The sequence below is a fragment of the Engraulis encrasicolus genome, chromosome 16 (assembly GCF_034702125.1).
Source record: "Engraulis encrasicolus isolate BLACKSEA-1 chromosome 16, IST_EnEncr_1.0, whole genome shotgun sequence".
NCBI lineage: Eukaryota > Metazoa > Chordata > Actinopteri > Clupeiformes > Engraulidae > Engraulis > Engraulis encrasicolus.
The window spans coordinates 22,889,499-22,912,001 of NC_085872.1; the positions used below are offsets into that span (position 1 = coordinate 22,889,499).

General features: G+C 44.1%; 1 protein-coding gene across 2 annotated transcripts in view; it reads left to right on the forward strand.

Annotated features, from left to right (window-relative positions):
• Nucleotides 1–2,989: 2,989 nt before the first annotated feature.
• The window catches only part of ctnnd2b (catenin (cadherin-associated protein), delta 2b), a 74,807-nt gene continuing 55,293 nt past the window's right edge, over nt 2,990–22,503 (forward strand). For both annotated transcript variants that reach the window (XM_063219020.1, XM_063219021.1), the window contains exons 1-2: nt 2,990–3,118; nt 11,160–11,272. In XM_063219020.1, coding sequence (XP_063075090.1) covers nt 2,990–3,118; nt 11,160–11,272 — 242 coding nt within the window. The remainder of the gene's footprint in view (nt 3,119–11,159; nt 11,273–22,503) is intronic.

The window sequence follows — 22,503 nt, forward strand, 5'->3', positions numbered from 1 at the left end:
TCTGTGGCCAGCCCAGCTACGCTGAGCAGTTCACTTGTAGCAGAGAAACCAGGAGCATTTACATGGCTAATGTTATGGAGACTGATAGTTCAGTTTCTATGGTTACTGTTGCTCTAGTATTGTGTCAGCTCAACTAGCAGAAGTACTCCACTCAGGAAGAAGCAGTGCAGTGATTGGGGGATATTGTGTGTGTGCCTGGCTCACTGGTATATGATGCATATTGCATGGCTCATTATTAGATACCGATGGTGTTCTCTTTGTACGAATGTACGTACATGATTTAACTGCACTCGAAAATTTCTCATTAGCACAACAGCACCGAATGCTCTCCTCCTCACAGCCAACTTCATGCAGTGTCCTTTCTTACGTACTTATCCATCAACATCAAACTGTAGACTAGTGGGCTGAGACTTCATTAATATAAATCCATTAATTATAATGTGCCGATTTAATGGCTTAAGACGAGACAGATTCCAACACTGTTTGGCCGGTGCCAGTCAGCAGCGTGTCTCATTTTAATGACACAACAAGGGAGCCAGGAGCCATTGAAGCGTGTCGTATAGCTTAGCTCTATGGTCAGTGCACGGCGCTCTCACATGCAAATAAGCACATCCACAAAGGCACAAACGTGGAGGCACCACACACACTTTCGCAGACACATACACTCACACAGGCGCGCGCGCACACACACACACACACACACACACACACACACACACACACACACACACACACACACGTGCAGGTGCACGTGCGCGCGCGAGAGAGACAGACAGACATAGAGACAGATAGAGAGAGAGAGAAATAGAGAGAGACAGAGAGGAAACTATAAACAATGTATGTTCAAAACAGTGTTGTGATGGATGCTGACTGCAGTGAGATGCTGTTGTGTAGGTCTATAGAGTATATGCAGACTGTGTAGCAAATCAGTTCTTGAAAACAAAGGTAGATTACTGTTTGTCAAACATAGTCAACCTGTCTATATTATACATAAATATTTAGGTTGGGAAAATGTCAGTAGAATTAGAGTAGAGAATTAGAGAGACAGTAGAGTACAGTGCAAGTAAGCACAGTGTCATGCACCAACAGCTGGTGGTATTATTAGTTAAACTGCTCTGAAACAGTCTTCTCTAATGATCTCACTTAACTGTTGTCACTGATTTGACCTAGAAAAGACCATGCATCTACTCTCTCTCTCTCTCTCTCTGTCTCTCTCTCTCTCTCTCTGTCTCTCTCTCTCTCTCTCTCCTTCCTCCTAGCCGCTCTCTGTTTCTCTCTGTCTATTTCTCTCATACACACACACACACGATACACTCCCCCTCTCTCTCGCTTGCATGCGCTTGCTCTCTTTTTTCCGTCCTTCTCTTTGTGTCATCTGTCTTACTCTCACCCACATACTGTATGTATGGTTTCCTTTCTCTTGCTGTGCTTGTCTCTCGCACCCACAAGTGTTCATATCCTTAGATTCTCTTTCTCTCATGCCTCATTCCTCTCATTCTCTCCCTCCTTCTCTCTCTCTCTCTCTCTCTCTCTCTCTCTCTCTCTCTCTCTCTCTCTCTCTCTCTCTCTCTCTCTCTCTCTCTCTCTCTCTCTCTCTTCCCATCAGAAGTCCGATTGATCCTGACATTGTGTTCATCTGTCTGTACATTCAGGGGTTGGGCTTGGGCTTGGGGTTGGAGTTGGGCTTGGGGTTGGGGTTGGGATTGGGATTGGGGTTTGGGTTGGAGTTGGGGTTGCGTGAAATGAGTGCGTGCTGCTGCTGCCTCTGGCCAGGGTCCTGAGCTGTTAGCTTTTACTCTGTTAGCTAACGCTAAAGGAGACAGACATGCTAATGCTGCTCACATGCATGTGTGGACACGTACACACACACGCATGCAGGCGCGCGTGCACACACACACACACACACACACACACACACACACACACACACACACACACACACACACACACACACACACACACACACACACACACACAGAGAGAGAGAGAGAGAGAGAGAGAGAGAGAGAGAGAGAGAGAGAGAGAGAGAGAGAGAGCACAGAAAACAAACCGTTCACCCCGCTGTTCTGTTTCTGTTATTAAAGAATGAAAAGTGCAGGTACTTCAGGTGGCCAGAGGTTTAGTAGTGCCAGGACACCGTGTCTCACCTCACAGCAGGTAGAATGTGTCAGGTTGTTGTTACCCAAACCAAAGGCCTACCGCATCAGAGGAGGACACAATACAATAGGCATGCTCACCTCATGCGAACGTCAAGCACTGTAAGAGAGAGGCACATGTAAGAACTAGGTCAGAAGAGAGAGAGAGAAGAGAAGGAGGAGGAGGAGAGAGGGAAGGAGGAGAGCTAGTCATGAAGCGAAGCAGTGCAAACATAACAGAGGGAAGAGGAGGAACACAGAGAACTAAAAAAGATGTACAGCGCACTGTGTGTGTGTGTGTGTGTGCGTGTGTGTATATGTGTGTGTGTGTGTGTGTGTGTGTGTGTGTGTGTGTGTGTGTGTGTGTGTGTGTGTGTGTGTGTGTGTGTGCGTGTGTGTATATGTGTGTGTGTGTGCGTTCTTGCGTGTGCGTGTGTCTGTCTGTCTGTCTGTCTGTCTGACTGTCTGTCTGAGAGAGAGAGAGAGAGAGAGAGAGAGAGAGAGAGAGAGAGAGAGAGAGAGAGAGAGACAGAGACAGAGACAGAGACAGAGACAGAGAGCGGTGAAGCAAATGTGAGGTCGGTGTCATGAGCTTGCCCAGAATGAGAACTCCTCAGAATGAATGAGGGCCTGGCATTTGATGACACCACTGACTGCACGTGAGTCATCACACGTGGAAACACTCATCATTGTGCTTCATTTACCGGGATTGTGCTAAGCACAATGAGTCTTTAACACAAGCACATGCAGCCAGCACTTAACTTTCACCAGCAGCAGCAGCAGCAGCAGAAGAGCGCGGTTCAGCGTTCTCCATGGCCCTCAAGCTAACTGGTGCTTTTGCCCTTGCAGGAGGTATGCCAGTTCCTGACCAGCCGTCTGATCCAGAGAATCCCAACATGCTGAGTCCGGTGCTGAACGCTTCCAACGGAGATGGATCCGAGACGGAGACCACCTCAGCCATCTTGGCATCCGTCAAAGAACAGGTAAGGTGGTCCTCCACACCACACCACACCACACCACACTCAACGCTGGAGAGCTGCCTGGCTCATTGTGTCTTATATTAGGGTTAATCAGCAATTACTCTCTCAGAGAGATTGTCTCGATTTTCTTCATCTACGGAGGGGGATGTCGTGCAAAAGCACTTCAATTTCGCTTGGAAGGCATCTGAGTTATTCCCTCAAGTGCAACCGGTAATTATTCCAAGTCGTGCATTTTGAAAAATCTCCCAACCAAATACACAGGCTGTCTGGCTCAGAGTGAGTTTCAGGGTTTAGCGATTGCGGATGTTTTCCCTAAAGTGCCATACATCTTAATTGCCTAGTAGTACAGATGAATCATTTGAGAAGTGTGCTCACTTATTTTTTTGCAGGTTTTTTGTCAGTAGCGAGAGTGTTTTTTTGAATGTACTGTGTGAAGAAAAAAATCTTTTGATACTTATTCAATATTTTATCATTTTAGTAGTTTGTAAAATGTATTGTGTAAATGTAATTTCTTATTGATTGTATATAACTGCTACTTGCTTGTGGATAGCAATAACATTCATTTATCTAACCTTAAACATCCACTTGTCACCGTTGTCCTATCAATCTAAATTATCTTTTTATCATTAAGAATCCATTAAGCCGCATTGTACTCAACCTTTGGCTATTTCAGAGACAATTCATGGTTTAGTGTTCTATAGAAGGGAATTGATTATGACACACAACCACCACCCCCCAACCACCACCCCCCACCCCCACCCCCCCTTCCTCCTCTCAGCACTGTGTCACCGCTCAACACTTGCTCTCATCCATGTGAGGGGAGGTGGGGAGGGGGGGGGGGAGTAGAAGCTCTCAGGGCTGGAAATCTACGACACGAGTCATAAAGTAGGCCACAGCCATGGGCGGCCGTAGGCCAGTCTAATAGTGTGCTTGTGTGTGTGTGTGTGTGTGTGTGTGTGTGTGTGTGTGTGTGTGTGTGTGTGTGTGTGTGTGTGTGTGTGTGTGTGTGTGTGTGTGTGTGTGCGCGCGCATGTGTGTGAGAGAGGGTTGGGATATAAATAAAAAAGGCCTGCCATCTCTCTCTCTCCATGATGCCTTTCAGTAGAGGACAACGCAACCAGTTTCGCACTTATCGTGTGGCAGAGGATAGGGCTCCGACCCTGTGCCTACCATTCCACTCTTACATTTTGAAAGCACTCCACCTCTCAGTTTTTGGATTATTCATTCAATATTTTAAATTATTAAATGCTTAATATATTTATAACAATGGCCAATTTCTCTCTTATCTTTAGTGTTTTCCAGCTTTTGACCCAATGTTTTTTTTTTCATGTTGCAAAGATTTTGTATATTGTATACCATCATTTGCTCAGTTGTATGATACTAACTAATAGAGATCATCACAGGATACTAACATGCTATTTCTAAAACTTGATGTTGGTGATGTTGCAGCTCGTTGGTGCGAGTGTCTGCGCTCAGGCACAGGCCACCACTAGGTGGCAATGTTCCTGTTTCAGACCTGAGCCAGGCCCATGGGGAAGGCTTGCCATTTCACATTATCAAAATGTCAGATTAATTTAGGTGTCCTGAGATATCTGGAAATTGCACATTGCTCATGCTTAGAACAAATGAACATTATTTTGCGGCTCTTCAGATGTGTCTGTCTCCCTGACACCTGAATTTCTTTGTACTGAGATGGAGGAGGCTCACGTAGGTACAACAGCTGTTTTGGTGGTTGAAGCAGCAATTTGCTTCATCTTTATGCTGTATGAGCAAAACCAGGGTAGACTAAGATCGCACACAAGTATACAAGTATGTCTAGTGTTACATTGGCAAGGGTGTTAGAATATCGAGTCTGGCTAAAAATAATGTTACAACATCTTATCAATACTACAACATATAAAGGGTTGTAGCAACAGGTGGACAGAAACCATGTCCATATCATGTGAGAGCAAAGCAACTTGTGTTTTTCCTTACAACTTGGAGGCATTGTTCATAGCCTTTTATAATGGTGCATATCATCACATGGTGATACCCGGGGACAGTGTGTGATATGTCTGTCCCAACTGTAGATTTGGTTCCTTTACATTACATTACATTACACTTAGCTGACGCTTTCATTTTAATCAAAGCGACTTACAGTTATTATATCTCAGGGTATTGGTTACAGTCCCTGGAGCAATGTGGGGTTAGGTGCCTTGCTCAAGGGCACTTCAGCCACGGAGATGTAGGGAGAGGTCAGAGGGGATTCGAACCTGCAACCCCCAGATTGAAAGACCAACTCTCTAACGTAGACCACGGCTGCCCCATTAAAACTGGAGGAAGCCCTGCATGTTCATAACATAGTCTGGGTGTAAATTGAACACAATGCCAGCTGAAGTGTACTACCTGCCCGTTCTATTTCACTGATTTGCTATCCTGGAGGCTGGTAGGCACTCCAGTGCTTTCCATGATAAGCAACCGCTGGCATTGTGTTATCCTTTTAAATCACAATAGGACAAAGAAGGCTTTCACTCGTCTTAAACTGAATAGGAACACTATGTTATGCCATTCATGTTGGCTCATCTTCAACAACTTTTTTGCCAAATCGAATCTTTCTCACTTAGACTTACCAAGAGACTGGCGTTAATGGCACACTGCTGCACACACAGACTCACACGGGTGAATCTGTCCATTAGCACCACTGTATACAGCCAGAAGCCTAATATAGCGACTGAATCACTGACTCACATACTGTCATGTGTAGATCTGGCAGTAAACTCCTCCACGCCTTGCAATGCAAGTCAAAACAAATGAGTCAGAGTATATGAATTGATCACTGGAGTGGTGGGAGACTCGCTGACTCGAGGTAGTAGACACAAGTCAACCAGCGACCCAGTAGCCACACGCACCGCCATATCTGGATCTGTTTGGTACAGTAAGTGAGTCACAAGGAGCTGAAGCCATAAACAGTGTTCACTATTGCAATGCAGCCATGGTCTATGAAAACTATAATTAGCCTGTTTTAATTCATTTATAATGCGGTTATAAAGTATCTGTTATTTGGATTTGTATGACCTTGTATTCTCCCTTCATTTGGCATACTTCCACATCAGATGTGTGAACACTGGGCATCATAGGCCTATACACATTATGTTTCGTCTTTTAGAGTGTTAAAGTCTGTTCATTGAATACAGTGTTAATTGGTGTCAGAGATCAAAGCCCTTTGATCAATTGTAATGACTATCAAGTGAAAATAGAAACTTTGCCAATGTTTTTTTTGTTTTGTTTTGTGGTGTGACAGCCAAATGATTTGTCCATCCATGCAAAAGGGACATTTTACACATTTTCAAATGGGTATTCGTACATAAAATACTGTATTAGCCGTCCAGACTATTCATTCCTGTTCAACATAGTGGATAGAAGCTGTAGATAAATGTGACTCGTCAACAGGAATGGACTGAGACCACATACCAGCCCAGGCATCTTTGCCATAGACCAGCCCCTCAGCCCCACCCCCATACTGCAATGATGATGGACTCAGTCCTCCTCTGTATGAAGAGCTCTTTTCCAAAACGCTATATCCACTATTTTTGACTTTTTGCATTTTAATATTGGAATTGACTGTTACGAAGTCCTGTCATCTATGTGTGAATTCTTGCCATTCAAATATTTTCAGAACATACTTTTAAACCTCTATAAAAATGCATTTTGCAATGCAATTCAATGGAATGCCCAATACAAAAATGTAAATTTGTAAAAAATGTAAAAAATGTGTAAAAGTGTAAAAAATGGATATATATCATTTTGGAAAAGAGCTCTTCGTATATAAACGATGCACCGATGGGTCACCCCATCTAAATTGTGGGCCGGTCTCTAAGGGAAAATTTGAGACAAAGAAACAAACAAAAGCAAAAACAAAAGCGTTGGCCCCTGAGGACTGTCAGCTCACCGGGGAAATGCCCTGTTTGCCAGATAACCAGTCTAGCCCTGCTTGTCGAAGTGCCATTGGTTATCATTGATGAACTAATGGACTACAGGTTTTTCTGTCGGCCTACAGACGTCCCTCCTCCCACCCAGCAAATAAACCAGGATGTACTACACTCTGTTTTATATATATATGTATATATTTTAGGGCATTTTTGCCTTTATCATTTGATAGGCCAGTGGAGAACAGACAGCAAATGGCTGGGTGAGAGACGGGGAAGGATCGGGAAATGACCCAGCCCAGGAATGGAACCCAGGTCGCCCGCATAGCAGTCCAGTGCCCAGCCTTTAGAAACACGGCTGGGCCTACAGTCTGTATTTGTTTTTGTCCAACTGTGAAAACAAAGCTGTTCAGTTAATCAGTATTCATCAGGATTTTCTCAATGATGAATTTGAAGTTTCTTGTGCTAAACTTTTACTGTAAACCAAAGCAGAATGTCATTTTGTCATGAAATGATCCCTTCAGAAAAAAAAGAAAAGAGTAAGAAATGTCAGCATCCCTCTAAGGGGCATAATTAAGCATTTAGACCAGAAGACTGCAGACAGACAGCATGTGAAGCTGCCAACGTCGTTTATTAGATCCTTTGGTTAATAAATCTAACTATAAGGATTTGTAGTGTAGTTGCAGTACTTGACAGAAAACTATCGATACATGTGTATACCTTATTCGTCATTGTTGCTCTAGTGTGGTGTTGAGTAGAGGAAAAAGCTTTGTAAATTGGCAGGGTACACTACTCATAATGAAATAGTACTTTGTTAGAATTGTATTTCCATCAGTGTATTTTCATCAACCACCCTTTTCTGTTTCCCTCTCCATCTCTATCTCTGTCTCCCTCTGTCTGCCTCTTTTATCTCTATTTCTCCCTCGTTCACTCTCATTTCTCTCTCTCTCTCTCTCTCTCTCTCTCTCTCTCTCTCTCTCTCTCTCTCTCTCTCTCTCTCTCTCTCTCTCTCTCTCTCTCTCTCTCTCTCTCTCTCTCTCTCTCTGTATTTCTGTATTTGTCTGTGCATACGGGTGTTTTATCAACACTATATGCTTTGCCAAATGAGTACTAATAAGGAAGTGAGCAGTGAAATAGCTACTATACAAGATCGGAAAGGTCAGTGGCAGATAAAAGCAGTCAGTTTGACTCGAGGCAATAATTATCCCAGACCAGCAGTATTTTCCCGCATTGTTAACTGCCATTTCTCAACTAATTGACACTGGTCCTTCGACAAGTTTGCTGTCAAATTATCGTTAAATGCCTGCAGAGTGTTCTAAACGGGTACCATTAGCGTGGCTAGTGATTCAGGTGTCAGAGCATATCGTTGTGGCCGTGCTGCCACTATTTGTTTGTTTGCTTTGCCACATACAGGGACTGGTGTGAATGTATTGGGTGGCTGGGGGACAGAGGAGGAGGGCTCTGTGTGCCAGTGAGATGATTGTGGGGAGATGCCGGGGCTGAAAAGAGCTGACGTCACCTCACAACACAATGGGCACAGACAGACAGTGGAGACTGCACGTGACACTCAGCCAGTGTAACTCAGCCAGCCCAGTCTGTCTGCCATGTCTATCTCCCTGTCTGTCTGGTTCTCTCGCTTTCACCTGTGAGAGATTCGTGGCCTGCTCCCCGATGAATAAAGCTTGCCCATAGAGTGGCAGGGAGGCGTTAAGACTCACGTAGCATCGTAGGAGAGTGAGCACGGAAGCGCGAGACAGCGAGGAAAAACCAGAGAGCATAGCCCAGCTGAAAGAAAGACAGGGTGCATCTATGCTTCTCACCCCTCAGTCCTCCAAAAAAAAAAGGAAAACAGGCACTTCTGATTCTCCCAAGCCACTCGCCGAGCCTTTCAATGAGCCCCACCCCCATCCCTTTCCATTGGGGGGGTGCAGATGGTTTCGGGAAACGGGGAGCCAGAGCAGAGGAGGGGAGGGAAAGAGGAGCAGGCAGAGGACTGATTGGAGGGCAGCGGGATTTGGCAGGCGAGCTGGTGGGAGGGACCTTTTGTGATGCAATGTTGCATAAATAATGCCAAAGGGGTTCTAAATTCTCTGTTGCCATGGCGACCTTTGTGCCTGACTGAACTCCTATTCTCCCTGGCTGGAAGGCAGTCACTACTGGCCTCGCAGTTTCTCTAATGACTTTTTCGCAATAAGACACAATGGACATGCATGGTGCTGAAGGATGTTGATATGTGGCTATCTGTGGATTACTCTTTCAAACATGCGTTCTCTGGAGCATGGTACATGTGCCGGTAAGGGTTATTGATTTGATTGTGTATGTCTTGCTGTCCTTGCTGCTCTGCCTCATGCAACGCAACAGGTGCTTGTGCTTTCACTGCCTTTTAAAACACAAGAGCGTTAGGGGAGGGGGGGTGCTGGCAGTTGAGCAGGGGTTTTGGGTTTCTACTTGTCGTTGCAGATTGCTGTTATTTGTGGATAAAACTCAAAGTTGTTTGATATTTTCTCACTACTTTGAGCTTTGAGACAGAATGTAGATAAAATAGATGATGTTGATTATTAGTCCTTGCAGGCTCCGCTTTTTTTCTGAACCAGAATGCATCATAGTATTTATTTAATTCATTGTTTGGCACTTTCATTTCATCTTGCTTGATGGTTGTAGCCTACAGGCTGCTAAATATTTCTACTAGATCTAGACTAGATTTAGACTAGAAGTTTTGTTTTTAGAAACAAATCATCCTTTTAATCACTCGATCAAGTTAGAACTTTGTTAATTTAATTGCGGCTTTAGTACACAAGTTAACAACAGGACTTCAAATTGGCCATGCAGTGCTGGATATATCCCAGTCATGATGAGAATATCTTTGCACATCACATTCCGCTAACTGCTTGTGGTGAAGTCGCATCCCGCTGCACTGGAGGGTTTTTTTTCCCCCTCTTTTCCGGCACCCTGCGGTTGTGTATGGCGCTTTCTTCGGCACGGTGAATGGGCATTTATGTGTAGGCTTCATCTGGGCTCCGGCCCAAAATAGCAGGTGATGCATTCTGCAGTGGCCCTTTCGTTTTTTGTTTTTTTTCGCCGGCGCTCCGGGGAAGATCTGTGACCTTGTGGCTAAGTGAACTCGTTTCAGCGTCAGCGTCGTCTCAAAAGAGGGGCCGGCTTTTGCTTTGACTGCTCTTTGCCTGTGGCCAGCATGCACTCTGCAGCCGCCTCTGTCCGTCCGCGTCCGGCTCAGGCTTTGGCCTGCATGTGTGCGTGTGCACAGAAGCTGCATTAAAAATGAATAGATACGTAAGTGAATAAAACACACAGTGGCGCTGATGTGTACGTCATGGAGGGTGGTGCAGGGCAGCTTGCTCCATCAGGGCCCTTTTTGTGTCATGATTGTGATGACGTAGCCAATAGTTTTGTATTTCATTTTCTAACCTGTTTATTTTTACTATTTATTCATTGCTGACTGATAGAGACTGGGACCGCAAACTGAATGCTGAATTGACTGATGGGATTAATAAAGCTTCTGAATCTGAATCGGAATCTGAATAGCCCATATGTCGAACAACACAACTCATTGTATGGAATGTATTCATGTATACATTGTATGGAATTGGAATGTATACTATTAGTTGCAGTAACTGTTGCCGTTTGAAGCCAATGAGCCCGTAAGGCACGTCGCTCAAATGTTTTGTTCTGAGCATATGAGTGATGTTTGGAGAGAGCATCAAACATCTAAACTTGACATCAGACTGGAACTCTCTAACCTTGGAGACGAGCTCAAACAACTCGGGTGAGATGAGAGGGAAATATGCTAATGGGCTGCGCAATGCAAAGTCCCGCGTGCCTGAGGAACATATTGTGCCTGTCCCCTGTTGACACACCAACCCCCCCACCCCATCCCTCTCACCTATGCTGCACACACATCACATAATGTACAAACAGACACACACACACACACACACACACACACACACACACACACACACACACACACACACACACACACACACACACACACACACACACACACAAACACAAACACACTCACACATGCACACACATTTCTACAACCTCTATTGACCTTCTTCTTGCATTGCCTCCTCTCTCTGGCCTGCACCCCCCCTCCCTCCCCCCTCCCCATGCAGGAGCTTCAGTTTGAGCGGCTGACGCGGGAGCTGGAAGCGGAGCGACAGATCGTGGCCACCCAGCTGGAGCGATGCAAACTGGGCTCTAAGACTGGCAGCATGAGCAGCATCAGGTGGGTGAAGCACTAACCCAGTGATTCTCAAAGTGTGGTCCGGGGACCACTGGTGGTCCGCGACACAGCTCAGGTGGTCCGTACGGGGATTTCTAATTTTCCAAGACAAGCTAGCAGAAGGCTATATTTGTAACATTACTACAAAGATAAGCATAGCTGAAGTCTTATTTTCATCACAATAACCGCATAATACATGTGAGTAAACAAGAAGTGATCTGCATTTAAATTAGCAGTGTCAAATTAGCACCCGTCAACTGTCAATTCGGTTGACAGGTGGTGCCTGAACATTTTTGGGGGGACAAAGTGGTCCTCGATCTGAAAAAGTTTGAGGAAGACTGCACTAACCCTCCCCTCCCAGCCCAGCTCAGCTCAGGAAGTCTTGGCTAGGCTAGGCACGCCTGGCACGGGACCCACTAGTTTGACGTCCTTTCGGTACTGATGTCTTACGTCACATGGTAATCAAACATTTCAAACAAGCGATTTTAGGGTTAGGGTTAGGTTTAGGGTTAAGGTTAGGGTTGTGTGTGTGTGTGTGTGTCCGTGTGTGTGTCCGTGTGCGTGTGTGTGTGTGTGTGTGTGTGTGTGTGTGTGTGTGTGTGTGTGTGTGTGTGTGTGTGTGTGTGTGTGTGTGTGTGTGTCTGTCTGTGTGTGTGTGTGTGTGTGTCCGTGTGTGTGTGTCCGTGCGTGTGTGTGTGTGTGTGTGTGTGTGTGTGTGTGTGTGTGTGTGTGTGTGTGTGTGTGTACCCCACCAATCTACCTTCTTGAGGCCAAACCTATTGGAGCCCAAACCTATTGGAGCACACCAACAAGGTGGGGCCCTTGCTCCATTGTGGGGCTCAAATCCTGGACCCCACATGTTTTTACCTCTTTTGCTGTGGTAGTGTTGTTGTTACTGGTAAAAGTAAAAGTGTAAAAAACATTTCCTCACTGACAGGTTAAGGTTATGAATTGTTTTTCATAAATGACAACCATACGGTAGGTGAGAGGTATGTTAGAGTTTAATCTAGCAGTTGAACATACAAACCCCAACTCCGATGAAGTTGGGACGTTTGGTAAACAGTGAATAAAATCAAAATGCTATCATTTTCAAAACATTCAATCTATTCATTAGATGGAGAATAGTGAAAAGACAACATATTAAGTGTTAAAACCGAGAAAAAATATTGTTTTGGGGGACATATGTACTCATTTCTAATTTGATAAATCCAACACGTCTCAAAAGAGTTGGGACGGGGATCAGTGAAAGTTAGTAAACATCCAAATAAGATAAAACAACAAAGAAGAACATTTCAAAATGAATTGTACTGACGGACAATATAGGTGTCCAGGTATAAGATCATCACAGAGAGGCCGAGTCACTCAGAATTAAAGATGCAAAGGGAATAATTACCATAGTTATTACATACATTTTTGAATTCCCTTTGATTTACCACGATTGAGTGTATATAAGACATATTTTTGTTACTAAAATCATTGTATAGGTTCATGACATCATGAAATATATATTGGCTGTAGTCTCACTCTAATTCCTGGAGTGCTAGAGCTATTGAAAATTGACCATATTAAGAATGCTTAATGCGTGCAAATGATACAGGGGTGTAACATTCTCCTAAGCACCTGAGCTCACTTGAAATAAACCCAGAAGACATGGGAAACTGTCCTTTGCTTACAGAAGTCAGCAGAAGTTGTAGAAGTCCATTCTTTTTGACAATAATAGAGCATTGCACATCCTGTGCTACAGTGAAAATGGACCATCCAACTTGTGTTAGTGCTAGCTTCAAAAGTCAGCCTCCATGATGGCATGCGGGTGCAGTAGTGCATTGGTTAAGATGTTCTCACTCATCTGTAGAGTTAAATACAGTGCTGAATGGTATAAATGGGTTTTAAACAGCATGAAAAGCCACTCATGCATTATATTCTGAAGGGAGATCTTCGATTACTGCCACATAGTAAGGTCAAATTGCATTCTCTACTATGTTTTAACAGTTTGGCTCCATCATAAGGACCAGCAGGTGATAAAATGGTGGGTTTTTGGTCAAGACCTGTCACACTGTAAGCACTACAGAAAGGAAAACACTGCAAAACATGACAAGGAATACACCCACCATTTAAGCTGGTGAAATCATGTCCAAGATAGGAATTAACACTGTTTTTTATATAAAATCATCTCATTGGTTAATGTATTTAACTGTTAAGCGTTGTCTTTTGTTTTGTTTTTAGTCTTCCTCGACATTTGCTGCCATTTATTGTCCCCGTCCCAACTCTTTTGAGACGTGTTGGATTTATCAAATTAGAAATGAGTACATATGTCCCCCAAAACAATATTTTTTCTCAGTTTTAACACTTAATATGTTGTCTTTTCACTATTCTCCATCTAATGAATAGATTGAATGTTTTGAAAATGATAGCATGTTGATTTTATTCACTGTTTGCCAAACGTCCCAACTTCATCGGAGTTGGGGTTTGTAGACATGATGAAGCTTCCGCTTAATTCCAGTAAAAAATGATGCCTGCATGCAAGTGGAATGAAGTCAATGCCTACTTTGGCAATAAATGTTCGTTTCTTACCTTTTGGGATCCATTCTAAACACATTTCACAAAAGGCAGCTTTGTCTGGGTAATTATAGCCTTCGTATTTGCATTGTGCACCTTGTCTGTTTCAAATTGGCAGCGAAACGATTAGATTGTTGGAAATGGTCCATGTCTCTGTGTAATTAACCACTTGACCCGTTATCGCCATGCTTATGCGGACTGGACAAAAACAAAAGATTCTGTAATTGGCAGAAATTGCACGGCTTATTAGCAACAGAGAAAACATTACGGTACGTTTGATATCCTTCTTGAAAATCAATAGAATCTTCACAGCTATCAGTAACAATGAATACGCTCTATTTTTTATAAGTATTCTAGTCTAGTTGAAGGCATTCCAGGCAAAAGTTTCCAAATATAAACTGCGACTGACTGAACACAACACAAAGCATCTCAGGGCGACACATTTTCGAACATGCTGAGGCTCACAGCATGACACTGAGCTGGGGATGGACAGTACAACTGGTGTGGCACTTGCTATCTAATGGTTGCGATTAGGGCTGGGCAATATGACGATATATATATATATATATAAGTGTATATCGTGACCTTTCTCCTATATCGTTTATATCGTGATAGTAATTTTATCAATGTTATACAATTGAATAGCATTTAATTACATTTCATGTTGTCATAATACACACTATAAGTTAATGTAACTGTACAAATAAGAATAAAAAGATCCATTTTAAAGAAATTAAAGAAGTTTTGCGACATGAAAAAATAAAGAGCAAATAAAGAGAATAACTGAAAACGTATGTAATTGCGTTATATCGTGATATATATCGTTATCGTGATATAAAGTAATCCATATCGTGATATTGTTTTTTTCCATATAGCCCAGCCCTAGATGCGATTGGTGTGTCTGGTGTAGTAGGCTACCAATACTAAAGCTTCCCTGCCAATCAGACATAAGTAACCCCTGTGACCCCCTCTGCTCCTGGTAATTCCAGGCTGGCGGACGGGCATGTGGGGGAATGTGCTCCTCTCAGTCCCAGAGCCCAGTACAATGCAATGCTCAACACCAACACCCCTCCCTACTGTAGGCCCTCAACAATCAAAAGTGTGTGTGTGTGTGTGTGTGTGTGTGTGCGTGTGTGCGTGCGTGTGTGCGTGCGTGTGTGCGTGCGTGCGTGCGTGCGTGCGTGCGTGCGTGCGTGCGTGCGTGCGTGCGTGCGTGCGTGCGTGCGTGCGTGCCTGCCTGCCTGCCTGCCTGCCTGCCTGCCTGCCTGCATGTGTGCATGCATGTGTGTCGATGGGGGGTGGCGGCAGGGGTGTTGCTGCTGAATGAAAGCCAAGTGTGTGTGGCGTGGGTTAGTGCAGTCAGTGGAGGGGGTCCTTGCATCTTAATGAGTCAGAGCAGGTCAACCGTCCCCAGAGACATTTTGTGCGGCACTGTAGCGTATGTTCGAGCCTCTAACACAGGGTTTCCCAAACTGTGGTGCGTGCTTGGGGGTGTGCGAGCTAAATAGAGCAATAGTGGATATGTGAGTTTTTATTGGAAAAGAGGTTTCCCCAAAACAACTGTGCATAATGTGCTGTGAATGCACAGTGAATCATACTTGCGTGGCCATCAGCACATCAAAATATACGCTTAGGGGGTGATCGAACCACACTGAAATGTACAAGGGGGTGCGCAGGGGGAAAAGTTTGGGAACTGCTGCTCTAACACAACAGCTACTAGCCCCACCCTCAAACTGCACAGGTCAGAGAGGGCATCTGAACTTGAAAATGTCACTCTCTCTGAGAGAATTCCCAATATGGTATTTCAGAAACATTGGGAAAGCATTAGGCATCCGTAGACTAGTAAAAATGATGTGCATAATATATACTGTTGAAGGTATGGACATCATTGGTCATATTACTGATCATAAAATGATTACTAAATACTACATTTAACTTTAAGACCTTAAGACACGGCATTATAAATGATCTGTTACCAGAAAGGCAATGACCAAGTCATAATGTATTTGTTAAGGCATATTTGATCATAATATGCCTTTTACTGATCATAAAATGATTACTAAATACTACATTTAACTTTAAGACCTTAAGACACGGCATTATAAATGATCTGTTACCAGAAAGGCAATGACCAAGTCATAATGTATTTGTTAAGTCATAGTAGTGTAGTACTATAGTAGTTAACTTTTAATGTCTATTACAGCGTGCCACAGGAGGTACGGCGTGCATTAAGGGGCTACAGGCTGTGCTAATAATATATGTAACTTAGTATTCAGTATTACATCCCTCAGTAGCAATACCCAGTCTGAATGCTACTCACTGCCTCTCCTGTGTAATCACACACGCCAACCTGAGTAAAGAGATTTCTTGGTGTGCACTTATGAGTGTTTTCTTCTCTCCACCTGTCTGCTGTGTGCTTGTAAGATTGTGCTCTGTCCAACCGCCATCCCTGTGGGCGTGGGTGGTTGCAGAGGGCTTACTGTGGCTGTGGCTTCCAGCAGTTAGCAGCCACCCACCACCCACAAACACGCACACACCTCCATGCATACACACGCACGCACACACACCCATGCATACACACACACACACACACACACACACACACACACACACACACACACACACACACACACACACACACACACACACACACACACACACACACACACATGCATACGTGCACACGTACACACACACACACACACACACACATAGACACACACACAGACACACACACACACACACACACACACACACACACACACACACACACAGACACGGACGCACACACACACGCACACGCACACGCACACGCACACCATCCTCAGTCTCTGCCTGAGTCAGCCAACCAGCCTTCACCGATGATCCCAGGGCATCATATCAACACCTTCAGGGGCTGCAGTCGGCCCATTAGCTTTTTTCATTTCTCTTGGACATTGATGCCTTCATTGTCTGAAAACCCAAGGTCGATTTGAGAGATAGGCTTGGCTCCCTGAGTTTCTCCTCTCCAAAATCACCTCCATTTCACTCTAGTGTAGGATTTAAAAATCGTTGTACAAATAATTATAGAAGAAATATGAGGCTTTGCTCGGAAGAGGATATTTTCAAACAATGTTTGCATATGTATGGAAGAATTAGCCAGGCCATGCCCTCTTAGTGACGCAACACTTTCAGTGTCGCAACTAGTCAGGTCAAGAGCAATGCAAGTACTTTCTGAGCTCCCAAAAAAATGGGAACTCCTCCCACTTTGTCGGGACGCAATCAACCATTAGCAAACCAAGGGAAGCGGGTCAACCATGACATTTGGGAAATGTTAATTGTTATGCTCTTGGTCAGACCAAGTCTCGAAGAGATTTGAAAGTCGATGATAATCAGGCTATGGAAGAATACCTCGAAAGAATCACATTATCTGGCACAAATAGTCTGATCACAAAAACTGTAACACTAAGGTGCATACAATGTTTTTAAAACATTACTCAGACTATTTTAGCAATTTGAATTTCCCTGAGAGCAACTAAATGTACAGAATGTGTTATCTGATGCCACTATTAAAAAAATCACAGCTTCATGGAAAAAGATGCTGATGTACAGTAGAGCTTGCTCTCCATCTTAGTCTCTTGAAGCAGAAGATAACAGACTGTCTTGCATCTCAGCCTGGCTTGGCTATGACAGTGGCTGTGACTGTGACTGTGACTGCTTCGACATGCACGGAGCACGTGGTAAGCAGCACACGTCTGCCATGTCTGCGGATGTGTGCTGTTATTGCCCGTACTACCAGGATGCCTAACCCGGCCCAAACATCTGCTGCTCCGGGCGGCTTCGCTGACTGGCGGTCGCGAGTGTTAAATGCGAACCGTCTCCTCGGAGCCTCTTCCTGTTGTGAAGGGTTGTCGCGCTAAACGCTGTCTGCCGAGCACAGCAAGGGAGAATTAAGCCAAAGCTGTTCGACTGTTTCTCTGCCAGATTAGTCTGCCCGGCCTCCCACGGGGTCCGTCCATACTGTATTGTTCCGCAGGCTACGGGCAAAGATTTGAATGTGCCACTATCCACTGTTGCCCTTGCAGACTGAAGAGAGACATTTGACTCCGAGGGTTTTAGTTTCTGTCTCTTTTTCCCTTTTTCCCCCCCTCCTCCCTTTCTCCTTCTGACTGTGCTTTGTAGATGTCTGTGAATGGCCCGTACAGAGGTGAATTAAAGTGTCAGCTCTCTCTCTGGTGTTGGTCACCTGCCATTTACTCTCATGGGTTGTATCTCGGAGAGAGATTGAACAAAAAAAAAAGTCTGTTTGTCCTACCCCACAGAGAAATGCTTTATCCCTTTATCACTATGAAACATTACCCAATGAGCCGATGCCAAATCACTGTTTATGAATTGCGCTGAAATCAATGTGTTGCAAATGGAGGCTTTGTATCCTCAATGCTGATGCAGCCACAGTGAGGGGACTATACTGTAGAAGGGCGTTTGAAGGTTTTTCTAAAGCGCTGTGACATGAAATAGCGTTACAGACTGTAAAAATCTCAAGACCCAACATAAAAAATGACCCTACATGTATAAAGTAATAGAGGAAAGGCAGTTTTTAGAGGGCACTTTAAGGTAAAGAGGTACATTTTGACTGCTGGATGCATGCTGCAGACACATGGGTAGCATAAAATAAAACCAAGGGGGGGGGGGGGGGTGCAAGCACACAGTTGATATATTCATCAGTATGCAGACCCACGTACGCATGCGCACCCACATATAAATCAAGTTATTTCTGTTCCTCGTGATATTGCCTTTGTTGTAAATGACACCCTCCAGTCCCAGCGAATGCACAGTGTACTGTACACTGTGCTGCTATTGATCTGGCGGAGTGACAGGGTTAAAGACTGCCAAACCTCGCAGCCAGTGTTGCCAGATTGGGCTGTTTCCCGCCCAAATGGGCTGTTTGGGACGGTCGTCTGCTGGTAAAAATGGCAGTTTTTTAATCCAAATTTATGGCCATAGAAATCAATAGAATTAAGTGCATATTGGGCGGGATTTAGTGCTTCCAGACAGGTTTTATGCAGTTTTTGGGGCTGGTAATCATCACCCTCATCTGGCAACCCTGCTCGCAGCCCTGAGTGGAGGCGGTGAGCAATAAGGGCCTTAAAAGCCACCTCGCTTGCTTGCGTACCCCTGGGTGTGTGTACTCAAGACAGCCCCCCTCTCTGATTCGACAGGATATTAGGCTTATTAAGGTTGTCTGGTGGACTGGCTGACTCATACAAACTGTCTCCCAGTACAGTAAGAAGAGGGCTGAGCGTATTGATTTTGCAGCCAATCTGTCAGGCTTAAGAGGAGATGAAAGCCTCTCTCTCTCTCTCTCTCTCTCTCTCTCTCTCTCTCTCTCTCTCACCTCTCCATTCTCTCTTTTCCTCCTCGCTCATTGTCCCTCCCTCCCTGTCTTTCTCTTCTTCTCGTGTCTCTCACTCTATACTGTTCTCATCCACTTGCCATCTCCCTGTTCTGCTCTTTAGTTGAAGCGTTTAATTCCTTCTCTCTCCATCTCAGGCTGACACAGTGACTGACATCACATGGGCAGCTGTCTGAACAACCCCCGGCCGGCCTAGTCTGTGATTCGTAAACTTAATCCTGAAAGATGCCCCTGGATGTAGTGTAGCGATCGCTGATCTTTGTTGCCAAGTAGGGCAACCTGGCGCTCTGTCTGACTCAGGGAAAGACTGCAAGGTTCCTCATTAATTACACTGAATGTTGGCAGGGAAAACGTTAAGTACCCTAACTATAAAGCAGCAGGCTAATTGTGTCCTGGCTGAGCCAAGTCTCTCTCACACACATCTGTCTGTCTTGCCTATCGATCCCTAGTCCCCACAGGTTTTATGCTTCTAACTGTTGTTGTTCAACTTGGAAGTTTTACGCTTAAACAATGCTGACCCGGTGGCAAACCCGACTTGGCCTGCAATGGATACAATTATATTTGTAGGCCTACAAAGCATAGCGACCCTCTCCCAGCGAAACCACAAGTTCTCAGTGGCTTAATTCACCTATATATATATATATATGAAGAATCTCTGCCTTTACCCTGTTGGTCAGTTTTTACCATCGTAGTCGGTATACTCTTCCGCACCTTTACTTGTCACCACCACTATCACTGTCACTCTCACCACCACTAGCACCATCAGCATCCACATCAGCACCCACGATACAGTTGTTGGCCCTTCTGTTATAGTAGTGTCCTCCTTTTCTTTTTCACTTTCATTTCGATCTCGGCGTTCATGTTTTTTTCAGACTTTCACACATACATACAGCATTACATCTTGGTACACCAGCTGCACACACGACAACAAGATGTTACAGCGCATCATTAAAACAGCAGAGAGAATCATTGGATGCCAACTACCCACACTTGAGGAGATCCACCATACACGCTGCACAAACAGAGCATTAAACATCCTTAAAGATCACACACACCCTGGTCACAGGCTCTTCACCATGCTACCATCTGGCAGGCGCTTTAGGACTCTGTGTGTCCGCACTACGAGAATGAAGGACAGTTTTTATCCTTCTGCCATTAGACTTTTGAACTCAATACGTCACCTGCCCCCCTCAATACTTCAGGACTATCGATACTGTGAGATGCACATGGATTTTTATGGATTTTTATATATTATTTATTTACTGTTAATATATCTTTTATTTTGTGGGCATTTGTGGGTTGCTACTAAACATAATCTCACTATATTTATAGTGACAATAAAAGCACTCTACTCTACTCTCACTTCAAAGACCTAAAACAAGTAATGTTCTTTTTGTTTATGTGTCCCAATTCCACAGTATAGTACACTGTGCCATATTTGTGGGATTAGATAAAAAGTAGTCGACCCAAGTGGTAGGCATTTTCTTTTCAGTTATTTCCATTATGGCAAAAATACATGTATTTTTGCACTCTGTGGAGGTTTTATGATAAGGCTATGTGATGTCGTGACTGTAGCTGGAGATGTTTTTGCAGGTATGGAGATATTTTGTTGGCAGAGAACAATCAAGCTTTAGAAATAAGGAAGAAGCAAGCAATATTGTTACTTTCAACCACAATGGCACATATCACCTATGCCATTCTGCACTCACAAGAAAACTACACTCTTACCTTTTGCTGTGTTTGTTGCTAGTGATAACATTAGCCGAGCAGCAGAATAAAAACAACACCAGAAAAAAGAAAAAAAAACATAAAAGGGCACTAACAGGTGTACAAATATGCCAGCTGGAGTATCACTTACATGTGCATACCTGCTTGCTGGTCACAGTAGGCTACCGCTACCGCTAAACGAAGGGAGCCAGTGGGGTATGTAATGCTAATGGCAAATTGGCAGTGCTACAACTTTCCTCTACATCGGTGTGTTCCAGAAAACAGATTTCGTCGCTGGACCGTTAAATCTACTATCAGTATAACAGGCCTTTGACTACAGGGACAGCAAACCCACAAGACCCCTCTGTGAGGGACATTATGACAACTTCAAATTATAACCTTCAGGCAGGTTAGCTGGTCAAGTCTTTGTCCAATAACCCCCATGTCTGTGCTGCTTTCTGGTTCTCTTTAAGCATGACTTAAGCGTTTGTCTAAAGCACTGATTCTCAATCTTATTTTGAACGCTGAGAAACACTAGTCTAAAGCGTGCTGTGTAATACAAAGATCTCAGAAGAAGTTGTGGTGCCTAGCAGCATACACAAGTAGAGAAAGTAGGCCTACATTGCATGAGAGATTTAAGATGTAACACGCACTTGCATGCATTCGTACATACTGTAAAGCAGATCAAACATATCATCCATTTGCATACAAGAAACATTACCTGGGGAGAGAAGACGAGCAGCATTCAATAAAGTACGCAGTGAACCAAACAAGGTGCAAAATGTTCTGATAAGTTGCCTGGCTTGCAATACTCTGTGTGGATTCTAGTAACCTACAAGATTCAGTGTTAAGGTGGAGGAATCAAGCCAAAGCCATGCGATGACAAACAACAGTACAGCTCTTTAGAATAAAGGTTTGACAGCATGCGAATTCAGCAGCCTATACATGGGTTCACCGTGTTTATAAACACAATGTTGTGAGAGGGGGCAAGACATTGGCAGCCAACCACGTGAGCTAATTTTTTGACCGACAGCGGTTTCCAAAATCAGAGATTGAGTTGTGCGCAGCTAGCGTCGCACAGCCAGGAGAAAGCAAAAATGTAGAAACCATGTATGTCTTGGCATTATCATTATGTTTATTGTTCTTGGTAGTTTGACAACAAGCCTATATAATATGACTGACTTAGCCCACAGATCTGTGTTTAGTGCATTACTTGGATGTCTTTGCTATCTTACTAACAGGAGCTGTACCATAAGCATAAACTTAAAGATGATATAAATGACATTTCAAAGCCATATCTCAGATGGGTTAAATTGTCTTGTCTAATTGTTCAGGGAAGAAGGGTATTCTACAAACAGAATGGTGTTAGTAGTAAGCAGATGCAAATGTGAATTTGTGAAGTAATACGGTGTGTAAGCTTACTTTAGGCAGATTCGACAACATGCATATCTCTCTTTTTTTCTCTCTCTCTCCATCCTTTTTTGTGTTTCTGTCTCACATTCTCTCTCTCTCTCTCTCTCTCTCTCTCTCTCTCTCTCTCTCTCTCTCTCTCTCTCTCTCTCTCTCTCTCTCTCTCCTC